This window comes from Sphaerodactylus townsendi, linkage group LG05 (assembly GCF_021028975.2).
Source record: "Sphaerodactylus townsendi isolate TG3544 linkage group LG05, MPM_Stown_v2.3, whole genome shotgun sequence".
In the NCBI taxonomy this organism is placed as follows: Eukaryota; Metazoa; Chordata; class Lepidosauria; order Squamata; family Sphaerodactylidae; genus Sphaerodactylus; species Sphaerodactylus townsendi.
The window spans coordinates 121,619,875-121,633,489 of NC_059429.1; the positions used below are offsets into that span (position 1 = coordinate 121,619,875).

General features: G+C 43.8%; 1 protein-coding gene across 3 annotated transcripts in view; it reads right to left on the minus strand.

The window, feature by feature from the left end:
- Nucleotides 1–13,615, minus strand: part of LOC125432535 (serine/threonine-protein phosphatase 4 regulatory subunit 1-like) — a 66,448-nt gene that overhangs the window by 7,834 nt on the left and 44,999 nt on the right. For all 3 annotated transcript variants that reach the window (XM_048496156.1, XM_048496155.1, XM_048496157.1), the window contains 8 exons: nucleotides 13,459–13,613; nucleotides 12,049–12,491; nucleotides 10,676–10,893; nucleotides 10,350–10,436; nucleotides 8,735–8,920; nucleotides 6,762–6,923; nucleotides 4,445–4,545; nucleotides 1,247–1,367 (listed from right to left, as the gene is read on the minus strand). In XM_048496156.1, coding sequence (XP_048352113.1) covers nucleotides 1,247–1,367; nucleotides 4,445–4,545; nucleotides 6,762–6,923; nucleotides 8,735–8,920; nucleotides 10,350–10,436; nucleotides 10,676–10,893; nucleotides 12,049–12,491; nucleotides 13,459–13,613 — 1,473 coding nt within the window. The remainder of the gene's footprint in view (nucleotides 1–1,246; nucleotides 1,368–4,444; nucleotides 4,546–6,761; nucleotides 6,924–8,734; nucleotides 8,921–10,349; nucleotides 10,437–10,675; nucleotides 10,894–12,048; nucleotides 12,492–13,458; nucleotides 13,614–13,615) is intronic.

Here is a 13,615-nt window from a genome sequence, read left to right on the forward strand (position 1 = left end):
AGCAGTTTCAGGAAATTTACAGTCAAAATTAGAGCAAAATTAGAGCAACTCGTGTCAAATAAGTTGAAATAAATTTCTGTGTTAACTTGCTGTCAAGTTGTTTCTAAGTTATGGTAACCCTATGAGTTAATGACCTTGAAAAAGTCTTATCTTTAATAGACTTGGTCAGGTCTAAATTTACCATGCGCAAAAGAAAGAGGTTGTACAAGTGACGTACAAAACCAAAGCAATGGGCACAAAAGTGGCTAGCAGTCAAAGGACTGAATAACTTAACAATTTACTAATTCAACAATCAGAATAGCATCTACAATTGAGCTATGGACCAACATTCATGCAAAAACATCAACAACACATCATCATTTGTGTCATGTGCACAAAGTTCTCTAAACTAGTGTGAGTTCTCTCGCAAACGAGAGGCCAGATTCCGGTATAATCTTCGTAGAATCTTCAATGGCTGGTGGGATTGGGATATTTTTCACATGCATCAAAATTGTCCCATAATAAGAATTTCATACAGTTCAAACTGGACTATGTTTATCTCTGCGCTGCTGACTGAACATAAGAACAAGCCAGCTAGATCAGACCAGAGTCCATCTAGTCCAGCTCTCTGCTACTCGCAGTGGCCCATCAGGTGCCTTTGGGAGCTCACATGCAGGATGTGAAAGCAATGGCCTGCTGCTGCTGCTGCTGCCCCCAAACACCTGGTCTGCTAAGGCATTTGCAACCTCAGATCAGGGAGGATCAAGATTGGTAGCCATAGATTGACTTCTCCTCCATAAATCTGTCCAAGCCCCTTTTAAAGCTAAATTGGACTGGACATTTGAAGGACATTTTGCAGTGTGTTACTGATATTTTCACATGAATGTTGGGGCATGATATGTAGCATAGCCCCATTGTAGATGCTGTTCACATTGCTGAATTATCACATTGTTATTCAGTCCTTTGACTGCTAGCCATTTTTGTGCAAATTGCTTCAGTTTTGTACAGGTCTAAATTTATAGCTGCCCCAAAGGCAAGAGTACCATCAAGGAAGGATTGGGCCATAATGTCTTTTGGGCAGCTATAAATTAAAATGGCCCATCAACAAGCCAAGAAAAGCCACCTTTGCCGTGTTGCTCATGGCCCTGGTGCTCAGTGTACTCCTTGCCACTGGAAGCCCCTCCAAGACCCCTCCCAGTAAGTTAAGAACCCGTCTGACTCTGCCCCTAACATTCAACACATGCAAGCAGAGAAGCAGGCAGCCTACCAGCTTGAAGGAGATCCACCTGACTTCAGAGACTTTATCTGAACAGAGCGTTAGTGCAATGTGTCGTAGGTAGTCATATACATCATTGGGATTGTAGAGCTCCAGAATCAGAATCAGTTGTCTGAAAACAGAGAAGAAAGAATTACTGACAACACTGCTGGCTTTCATACCTGCCTGCTGAAGGTAAGAGGACCAACTTTGTTCCGGTGACTAAAGCTCTAAGGAGATATTATTATGATGCATGTAAAGCCCTGAGCCTTTGTCCTTCTGTTTTAATCAGTGCAAAATGTGCTTTTCCACAAAGACACTGGAATCAACTTTTTTAAAAGATGAATGCAAAAAATAAAGAATTGCCTGGTCCGTCTAAAGAAGAAAAAGAGGAGTTTGGATTTATATCCCCCTTTCTCTCCTGTAAGGAGACTCAAAGGGGCTTACAATCTCCTTTCCCTTCCCCCCTCACAACAAACACCCTGTGAGTTGGGTGGGGCTGAGAGAGCTCCAAAAAGCTGTGACTAGCCCAAGGTCCCCCAGCTGGCGTGTGTGGGAGTGCACAGCTAATCTGAATTCCCCAGATAAGCCTCCACAGCTCAGGCGGCAGAGCAGGGAATCAAACCCAGTTCCTCCAGATTAGAATGCACCTGCTCTTAACCACTATGCCACTGCTGCTCCCTGGCAATTTCTGATACACGCACTTCATCAGCATCTCAAGCAAAGAAACCTTAACGGAATGTTTTGGGCACTGGTTCTGAAAATCTCCTCCAGGAGGCCATAAAGCCATGTGGTCCATATTTTAGCTTTGGTAGCTCTGATCTTTCTTTCATGTTGAACATGACCAATGGGCACCACTATATAAGTAGAAGCCTCTCTCTCTCTCTCTCTCTCTCTCTCTCTCTCTCTCTCTCTCTCTCTCTCTGTGTGTGTGTGTGTGTGTGTGTGTGTGTGTGTGTGTGTGTGTGTGTTATTTGAAAGTTAGTCGCTTTAGCATGAGAGGCATGGCCTGAACGACAGCTCAGAAGTTGTCCAGCAGAAGAAAGAATATGATCAATGTAAATTGTGAGGAAGTGGTTTAATGAATTCCACCCCCCACCCCCCATGCAATACTGCATGATTGATATACTTTATATTTTATTAAGCATTCAAATTCTATTAAAAGAGACTACAAAGGACCTACATGCACACAGAAGATTTTCCAGTGAACACTCCTGTGCTAAATGCTCAGAAAGTACGGTTTGGAAAGGAACATTTAACATGGATATCCATAATTAAGGAACAGTATTTTCATCATTCAAAACAGACCTCACATTCTTCTCCCGTCTTCCCTCCCTTGGCTCTGTTCCTACTTCAGGTACCTAGTACTGTGTAGCAACTGCTTTTAAGTCTACCACACGCTCTCTGCATCCACATGGGGGACTATCATGTGCCGTGATCGGCCACACAGCATAGATAACCTTCACATTTCCTGGTGACCCCACATATGGTACGGTGGGTGGGGGGGCAGCAAGACTGGCTTCACCACCTGGCCAATCACTCCAGATACCACACCGTGACCCACACACCTACATGTAATGCTAAATGCCATTTTTACATGGAGGTAAAGAACTAGCATCGTCAAAACAAATTCTGCTACCTGATAAGGGTGTGCTAATTTAGATATTCGTGAAGTGATCTGGAGAGGGTTCTTTTGGTCTTATTTACAGAATTTAAGGTGCATTATTATCTCATATTGTGGGGCGGGGGGCATGCCTGAGGAAAGATCCAAACAGACTTGGGACTTCTCAGTCTATATCAGCGGTTCTCAACCTGTGGGTCACAACCCCTTTGGGGGTCGAACTCTCTGCATCAGTGTTCTCCATCTGTAAAATGGATAAATGTTAGGGTTGGGCGTCACCACAACGTGAGGAACTGTATTAAAGGGTCACGGCAATGGAAGATTGAGAACTCAGTGAGTTCCGCAGGGCCTGTAAGACTGAGTTGTTCCACCAGGGTTGGGGGGGGGGGGCGGCCGCTGATGTGTGCCCCCTTCTGTCCTCCTTTCGGTCCCTTAACATCTATGGGGCCCCGCTCTCTTTCCTTTTTTTCCTGGGAGGGTTTCTTTTTATTAAGATTTTAAGCTGGACACCAATATATATCTTGTATGGGGTTTTAATGTTATGCTCAGTGGAGCTGATATTATACATGATATGTTATTATATGTTCTATCATTATTGTTTTAATTATGTTGGACACCACCCAGAGCCCTTCGGGGGAGGGGCGATATAAAAATCTGAAAATAAATAAAAAATAAATAAACCACTGGTCTATACCCTTAGCTGTGCTACAGTGCGTTGTGCTACAGCACCCATCAATGCAGATGCAACACTCAAGTGAAAAATGAAAATCTCAGCAGCAGTCTTATTGCATTAAAAATGAATGACTGTTCCATACAGATAAGAGTGATATGCTCTGTTACATTAATGTGTTTAGAAGCGCAAAATATTCCAAAAGCCCTCTCAACAAGACACGTCAGGCTTTTGAACTCATACAGAAGATATTGTGGCCCACTGAGATTTGCTTGGTGGCTATTCCACCATCTTTCAAGACCCAAGCCAAACATTACCCAGGCTTTTAATTAAAGGGGTTGATCTTTAAAACAGTTTTATAGTCTGCTTCTGGCCTGATAACTCCTTTAAGTGATACTTTTTTGAGACGTATAATGTCTTGTGCTGTTTTTTTAAATGGGTTTTCATAATTTTTAATGATTGCATGATGTCTGATGTTTTATCATGTTTTATTTTGAAAGCTGCTGTGGACAGGTTCCCTTGAGAGGCAGCACAGAAATTTCCTAAAATAAACAAGCAAACACCACAAAAGGGGTGGCATTGATCTCGTAGGAGTACTGAAATCTCCCACTAGATGTCAGAGTTATCACACCGGACCAATTTGCTGCTTAGAAAGATTACGGCAATTCTGGAGCCACAGCCAAACACAGCCGTTGAATCTGCATTACCCTTTGGTTCCACTCAGAGGACGCAATTCTGCCTGGCTTCATATCAGTTAACAGAGCTTATTTGTCTGCTCTACACACAAAAGATTTGACAATAAGATTAACCTCTTCTCAAAAGGTTAGCAAGAGCAGCACATGCCACGGTTCAGAAACAATTTCATACAACTAACAAGGACACAAACGCACGCAAAAATTGAAGGAGATGTTTTACTTACTCTGCAAGTTCATAGCGGAACCGCCAATTCCTGCTGTTATCAGTAACCACAAACTCTTGAAGCTGGTAAAGGTACTCGCGCCTTTTGTCTGCATGAAGCAACTATAAAACAAGAAGGTGCCCAACAATAGGAATAGCCGATGAGGAATCAGTCTAAAATCTTCAATATCTTCAGGCACATTAATATACTTTCCTAATAACACCTTTGCCTTTTCCAGACTGACAGAACATCATCTAGACTGTCTCCAACAACGGAAGTGGAGAACAAAAACCAATTATTTCATTTGCTGCCTCTTCAGCTATTGTTAAGAGGCGCCCTGCTCAGAAAACACATCCTGGCGGTCATGTAATTTCAATTTAATTGTGCTATGTGTTAATGATTGAGAACCAATTAAAATATTTGCCTCCCCTGTGGAGGCCTTGAGAAACTCTCACATTCAACCCCCACACCCCACAAATTAGCAGCTTCAAAAAAGCCCCAACGCACACGTACTGCCCAGATGCCAGCACAGCCAACATCAGGGATTTCTGTAGCACAGGCACGCTGATGCTGTGTGAATCTGGAGTGGTTCATAGGCCACAAACGCAGAGAGGCTGTACTGTTTAAACAAAACCTCAGAGGTCATGATTTTTAAAAGTTTAAATCAGAGAGAGTTTTAATAAAAGGGAAATCTGCTTTACAGTAATAAAAGGTATAGATTGGCAGGGGAGGTCCTCTATAGGGAGCCCTAAAGAATGTATCTGCCACCACATTCTCCGTTGCCTTGATATGTATAACATCGAAATGGTACTCCTACAGCTGAAGACTTACTATTGATGCTTTTTACCTGATTCAGAAGAAGAAGAAGAGGAGGAGGAGGAGGAGGAGGAGTTTGGATTTATATCCCCCCTTTCTCTCCTAGCCCAAGATCACCCAGCTGGCATGTGTTGGAGTATACAGGCTAATCTGAATTCCCCAGATAAGCCTCCACAGCTCAGGTGGCAGAGTGGGGAATCAAACCCGGTTCCTCCAGATCAGAGTACACCTGCTCTCAACCACTATGCCACTGCTGCGAAGTGCTGCTCTCTATCTGCCAGTTTACAGGTAAGGTAGAGAATAGGATGCTAGGCTTCATTCTCCCCATTCTGGCTCAGCATGGCTCCAATGCCAACATTAAAGGTACAATGTACAGGGTTTCTCGAAATCAGGTGCCCTTAGAACTGGTACAGATTGACAGCTTTAAAAAAGACCCACTGCACGTGTACTGCCCAGGTACCAGTACAGCCACCATCAGCGTTTTCTACAGCTTGTGCATGCTGAAGCTGTGTGAATTTGCAGCAGCTCCTATGAAGCAGCAAGGATGAATTGTTTAAACAGATCTTCATTTTAAAAAGTTTAAATCACAGAGATTGTCATTCATTTTTTGTATCTGTTTGAACGCTATTTTTTATAAGCTCATGAAAAAAATAAAACAACATGTACTGCAGCCTCAGTCTGCTGCACCACTGGTTATTTTCATAATCATGCTCTTTGCAGACAGGAAAAAAGGTCGATTTGCTGTTACTTTCAGCTTTGCCTGAAACTGATCCTGAAATTTATTTATTTATTTATTTATTATTTTATTTATTATCATATTTATATACCGCCCCATCCCCTGAGGGCTCTGGGCGGTGAACAACAGAATGATGTTACATAAATAATCGTAACAATAAATAGGTAATATAAAATACAGCGTCATTAAAACATAAAATTACAGCATACCACTTGGAGTCCAGTATAAACTATAAATAAAACCCCTCCCAGAGAGGGGGACGGCAGGTCTAGGTGTCACAACTCCCCAGATGTTAAAAAGGGAGCGACTCCCCAGATGTTAAAAAGGGAGCAACAAAGAGGGCACTCACCCTCAACAGCTGGCCCTCTTAAAAGCCCGGTGGAACAACTCGGTCTTACAGACCCTGCGGAACTCTCCAAGATCCCGCAGGGCCCGGACAGTTGGAGGAAGAGTGTTCCACCAGGCAGGGGCCAGGGCCGTAAAAGCCCTGGCCCGGGTAGAGGCCAGCAGTGTCATTGAGGGGCCGGGAACCACCAGTAAATTGGCCTCTGCCGAGCGCAGAGGCCGTGTAGGGACATATGGGGTAAGGCGGTCCCGACATATGGGGTAAGGCGGTCGAGTCAGGACCCATCAAAAACTGAATGATACTCATTCTCAAAAATGGGGGTGGAGTTGTTCAAAAAGTTCCTCGTCCAAAAATTGACCTTTTAACAAGCTTTGCTTGATCAGGGCCATGATTCTAAGAAGCTACGAAGGAGAAGCACAAATAATTGCAGTTGCTTTTACCTTAAGGAAGTCGTACAGGTGTTTAAGGACTCCAATACGCACTTCATCCAGATCTTTTAAGAAGCCATTGAAAATGGGCACTAGATCTGCCGCTGTGAGCTGATCTCCCAAAATAACAGCCAGCTCGTGAATCGAGAAAGCCAGTGTCCGACGTACCTTCCACTACAAACAGTTAACAAAAATTAAAAACAGGATTATACCCACATTAATGTAACACTAAAAGGAGCCATGTGGCATAGCGGTTAAGTGCTTGTAGTGCCACACACACAGTCAGGAGTTCGAGCCCACTGTGGGTCAGATATCCTGGCAGCTGGCTCATGGTCAACTCAGACATTGATTCATTTCTTGGTCGGTAAATGAGTACCTAGCTCATAGCTAGGGGATAAAGAATAGCTGGGGAAAGCAATGGCAAACTACCCCACAAAGAGGCTTGCCTATAAAATCACTGCTCACAGTGGTACCCCAGGGTCGGATACGACTGAAGGAGAAACTTTACTTTACCTTTAAAAGAATTTACAAATGGCATCTCAGTGCCGTGGCTTAACACATACAGAACAGTGGCTCAAAAAGGAAACTGACCACGCAAACTGGGGGCTTCTTTTCTATCCCACCCTCCAAATAAACAAACTTGAGCTAATCGGCTCAAATCCTGAGCTCCTTTTTCCTCATTTGGGAAGGTGGGCGAAAGGATGCGATTAACTGTCTGCAAACGATGGCCAAGAATTACCTTACTGCACTGGGGAAAAGCAGAAATTCCTTTTCGGAAGATGGGCCAAAGCAGGAGTATAAAAAAAGAACGTCGCAAGCACCCAGTCCTAAGTAGCCTCCCTAACAGCGGTGTCATCCGTCCCACCTGTCAATTTGGGGCTCTGCCAGACTAGTGCAGATGCATTTGTGCTACATCCCTCTCCCATCTTATATGCACACCTATTGTGACATTATGGTTACATTTCAGGAAGACAAGAACCACTGGGAAAAAAATACAACAGTGGCAGAAAAAAGCTGAAGGCAGCAGGAAGAGGAAGCCATGACATACGATGGACTGATTCTAGAGGAAGCCAAGGCCCGCGGTTTGCAATACCTGAGCAAGGCTGTTTCGAAGGATATTGATTCATGGGGTCATCATGAATCGGAAGTGACTGGATGGCTCTCAACAGAAACACACACACTTATCTTCCAGGTCAGGGCCCAGGCTAGCCTGATCTCATCAGATCTCAGAAGCTAATAAGAGTCATCCCTGATTAGTAATTGGATGGAAGACCACCAAAGAAGTCTGGGGGTTGAAGAAGAGAAGAGTTTGGATTTATACACCACTTTTCTCTCCTGTAAGGGGTCTCAACCAATGGCTTACAAAATTCCCTCCCTTCCTCTCTCCACAACGGATACCTTGTGAGGTAGGCGGGCCTGAAGGAGATCTGAGAAAACTATGACTGGCCCGAGGTCACCCAGCAGGCTTCATGTGTAGGTGCGGGAAAACTAATCCGGTTCATCAAATAAGCGTCTGCCGGTCATGTGGAAGAGTGGGAATCAAACCCAATTGCTACACAGAGGCAGCCAATGGCAAGCCATCTGTTTTCTTCTCTTGCCGTGAAAACCCTACAGCACAGGTGTCAAACTTGCGGCCCTCCAGGTGATATGGACTACAGTTCCCATCATTACCTGCCAGCATGATGCTGGCAGGGGATTATGGGAACTGTAGTCCATAACATCTGGAGGGCTGCAAGTTTGACACCTGTGCCCTACAGGGTCAGCAGAAGCCAGCTGGGACTTTGTGAAGTTTCCCACTACCAAGGACGGAGTGAGGGGGAAGTGTGCCCGGTGCGCGCATGCGCCCCTCCAAGCCCCCTGTCCCGCCCCCGGAATGCCTCTGCAAGGGTGCGCACCTGGCGCATCGCCTCCCTTTCCCCTTGGTGCTATGCCTCTGCCCATTACCACCATCATAAAGGTGGTCCTGGACTGCTATGCATTTTTACCTGTACATCAGATGCCAAAGTTTCATAGGTGTCTTTCAAGCAATGCCAATTCTGTCTCCCCAGCGTTAAGGCCACACCAGGAAGACTGTAGGCACAGTGTTTTGCTATTTCCATATCAACCGTCTGTGCTCGAGCAGGGTCCGTCATTGACAAGTACTGGTCCAATAAAGGCTGAGGTATGATATCCTGAAGACAAAAAACCCATCCGAACAGTAAATTATTGATAATAATGAATTAAACAGGAGGGAGAATGTATCAGCAACGAAAGGCATCTGTCAGAGGCATCTGTCAGAGCACTCCATCTCCCCTCCAGATGGCAAATGAACAGTGGAAAACAGCCAGTGCAGAACAGCAATGCCGGGCCAAACTCTATCAGTTTCACCTTGTGAGAGAGTTACTTTATTGTCACAGCAGTCAATTGATTAATTAGACAAAAAGGAAGATCTGGCTGATCATGAGTTAGCAAGGAGCATCAGGAATAATGAGTCATATGAATTATTAAATTGCACATCAAGTATGCATACACAAACTCCAAGTTTGATTCTGAAGAGTACATGTTAATATGTCCAATTATATCCAGAACGAAACTTAAGAGTGCTGTCAGATGTCACATTCTGAAGCTGCTATGAATGTGAGCCGGCATTTCTCTTCCCAGGCAGAAAGGAAGTGACCAAGCCAAATACCATGTTTGCCTTCACACATTACATGCCCAAGAAGAATCCAAAGTGCAGGACTCGGACAGAAGAAGAAGAGTTTGGATTTATACCCCACCTTTCTCTCCTGTAAGGAGACTCAAGGTGGCTTACAAGCTCCTTTCCCTCCCCCGCCCCCACAACAGACACCTGATGAGGTGGGTGGGGCTGAGAGAGTTCCCAAGAACTGTGACTATCCCAAGGTCACCCAGCAGGAATGTAGGAGTGCAGAAACACATCTGGTTCGCCAGATAAGCCTCCGCCACTCAGGTGGAGTAGGGAATCAAACGCGGTTCTCCAGATTAGAATCCACATGCTCTTAACCACTACACCATGCTTTACACCCCGAAGGAGAGCAGGAAAGAGGAGGGCTGCATTCAATCACTTCACTCACTCCATCCTGTCCAATGACTCTTCCCTATTACAGCCCCTGGTTCACATGGCTTTTGTACACGTAGATCCCATGTTCCTTAGCCCAGCCTTTTTTACCAGTCAACTGGCAGAAACACTTGTTAAACCCAAGCTGGAATATCAATGCTTATTCAGAGGATACCAGAAAAGAAGATTATGATTCCCCCAGAGTCCCCTTAAGAAAAATAAGGTGTAATCTTAAATCTGCATATAAGTTACTGGCATGAGCAATACTAAAAACCATTTCTGCACATAACATTTTTTGCCTCCCATTCAGGGTCATCCTCATTTTGGGTAAATACAGTACACCTTCATATTGGGTTTAAAAAGTGGGATTTGATAATTTCTTCCCTTTATAGGAGATTTCCCTCCCTTGTCACTGATTCTTACACATCAAATTCAATCAGAATCAAGGAACCAAGATTGGTTTCGGAACCAGGGATTAAACAAAACGTTTCAGGTATTAGATTAAAACCTCCCTGTGTGTTCTGTTAAGAAATATTTGAGACAACCTGTAATTTTGATTTATCTTCTTCGAAGGGTGAATCGTTATCTTCTATCTCTAAAGGTTTGTCGGTCCCATTGAGCACTTCTACATCCTGTATAAGCAGGCAACATGAAAGAGATACAATTATCTTTAGAGGATCAAGAATAATGCACTAGAAGACAATACAACTCAAGCAATGACATCTCTCTGAGAACTGAATTCAGGTTACTGTACATAATGAAATGTTATTCTAGCCATGTGAAGATACAGACTTCTATAATGGTATAAGACGACTGACATGCAAAAGGTGTTAGCCTACCCTGGAAGAACCCATTTTTTCCAATGACTCACCACATTTTTCATTACAGTTGGACCATATGAGTCAATTGTCTCTCCCAGGGCTGGCGACAAAGGCGGGGTGCTCTCGTTCTCTGTGTTGTGATCGGGGTCCAAAAGGGATACTTCTTCCTGGTCGTTACTATTAACTTCCTCATCTTGTTTGACCTCATAGTCATTGACAGAGTCCAGGTGAGCAGCTCTAAGTGCAGCAGACAATACTTGAACCTGAGCTGATTAGATGGAACAAGTCCAGTTAAGACCCTTCCTTTACTAGTCTTAACATCCTATTTCTGAAAGACTTGCACACGCGTGAGCAAAAACTATTAAAATGATTAACAGTACATGCTTTAAAACTTGTAGCATTCACACATTTGTTTACTGCTCCGGAACACTGAAACACAATATTTTTCTCCTCCATGTACATTTTAGGGATACTAATGGGATTAATAGCTCAGTTCTGTTCCAACTTCCTGTCCCGTTGTGCATTTTAAATATCTTCATTAAAAGGTAAAAGCGAAGAGAGGAAAACAAATAACTGTATATTCTTTGTATTAGGGCTAGAACTTTGCTTAGGATTGAAACCAAGCAACACCCTTCTAAATCTATTGCAGTCAATGGGCTTAGAAGGATGTAATACTAATTGGTATCATGAATGAAACAAATCTGGGGGAAAAAACCATTTAAAAAACAAAATTGCTTAAACCTTTACCACAAGGAGATATCAACCACTCAACTGCCACAGGGCCCAGGTCTCATCTGACAGAACGTTCCATCAGATTGGGGGCTAAGGCCAAAAATGCTTTTTGTATGTGTATTTTAGTTTTGGTTTTAATGATGTGTTTTTGCTGGTTTAAATGGTTTCTATGACATGGTTTTGCTGTGTTTGTTTTTAAGTTGTGAAGTCACCCTGGGGGCAAAAAAGGCAGGATATGTAAATTTTGCAATTTTTAAAAAATAAGATTTGCCTCGTGGGTGCTTACCTAAGGATACCTTCACAGAAGAAATTGGCTTCCCCAGTGGCTGAGTCCTGCTTTCACCTGCAAACTCAAAGACCCTCCCCGTTGAGTTTCTATATTTTAATCATTTAATCAGTAAAATGCGCTATAGAACTCTCAACAGTGGTCATTTTGGGGCAGCCCAGAAGTAACACTACTCCCACTTGGACATGGTTGCCTGCCCCCCCACCCCATCCCGCCCCCCCACCATGACAACGTTGATGGCTCTTCTTGGTTTTCAGCTTCTTACCTGCTGATTTCCTTATTGTGTTTAATTTACTGGTTGTTAACTGCTGTGAATTGTTAGAATAGTGGTCCAAACCCTTTTAAATGCATACATGTAAATAAAACTTTAGGGCAGGTGAAATGAGGCAAGAGGCTGAGTCTAACCTTGAACGTCAGGGTCATCCATGTGCTCCTGCAAACTTTGCAGCACCTTTTTAATTTCACTACTGGCGACGCAGTTGTTGCAAAGTGCTTCTGACGCCGAGCAGCTTTCTTCGTGCCTCTCTGTTTTGCACTGAAGCAGTTCTAGATCCTGGCTTATGTCAGGAAGGGGAGGACGCCAGTATAAGAAAGTATTAAACACGTCTTCTGCAGACTGGACCCTGGAGTTCATTCCTCTGCAATTGCTGATTGGACAGTCTTTCATATCCTTGGCCACACAAGTACCAACACAGTCACTCTGACTCAATCGAGTCAAGTCCATCCCAGAATTAATATGTGCAGCTGAGCTTTCTTCTTGAGCAGGTGAATTTGCAGAGCAAGCCGTGCAGCTAGCAGAGGGTCCATCGGTCACTGATTCGGATTTATTCTCCACAGATGTTTCTGAACTGAAAATGGAACCCCCTGTTACTCACAATGTTAAAAGAGGAATTGCACAACGAATGTTCTCAGTTCACCATTTTTTACATTATACCTTAGGTAGTTTTAATGCAATAGTTGCATTTTTTTTCTTTTGGAATCAAATCCTGCTTTCACAGGCACATCATAAAATTAATCTGAGTTAGTTTCAGGCTACCTAAGTGTCCTTGATCTATATATGAATTCTTTTATTGTCAGGAGTCTAGTTGGGTTGAGATTAGATATGGACTTTGAGTTCCAATTTCCATCTTCAAATAAAAGTAATATCTCCTGATACTTCTGTTACAACTTTTTCTACTTTCAAGACAGCAGGGAAGGGACTACATCCCTAATCTTGTCCCTGGCAAAACTTTGAGGGCCAAAGCACAAATTAACATTTTGACAAGCTTATTCATTCAAAGTTGTCTTTCTCACAGGTCAGTTACTGGAGACCAATGGGGTAACCACCCAATATTTGATTTTTAGATTTATATCCTGCTTTCCGCACTGGATAAACAGAACAATTACGATGTAATGTAGTCAACTGGTTCTGGTGGATTTTCCGGGCTGTGTGGCCATGGTCTGGTGGTTCTTGTTCCTAAGGTTTCGCTTGCATCTGTGGCTGACATCTTCAGAGGTGTATCACGGAGGGAAGTCTGTTACATATTGTGGAACCCCTGTGTAGCAGTGTGTAACAGACTTCCCTCTGTGATACACCTCTGAAGATGCCAGCCACAGATGCAGGCGAAATGTCAGGAACAAGATCCACCAGACCACGGCCACACAGCCCGGAAAACCCACCAGAACCAGTCGAATCCGGCCGTGAAAGCCTTCGACAATGCATAATGTAGTCAGTTCTGCATCGAAGTTGAGCTGATTTCTGCAATATTCTAACAAGGGACTTGCATCCAGATCTGTTGATTTTGATGAGCTATCTCCAAGGCCAAATCACCATACCTGCATGGCATAGTATTTGTATGGTTGTCTGCTGGTCGGGGGCTGGAAGGTCGGATGCTGAGGGTCCCATCTTCCCGAATGTAAAGACCAGCACTGGAAGGGTTTGCAAAAGTAGAAATAAATGGCCCAAGCGACTGGAAAGCAGCTTGGCGAACCT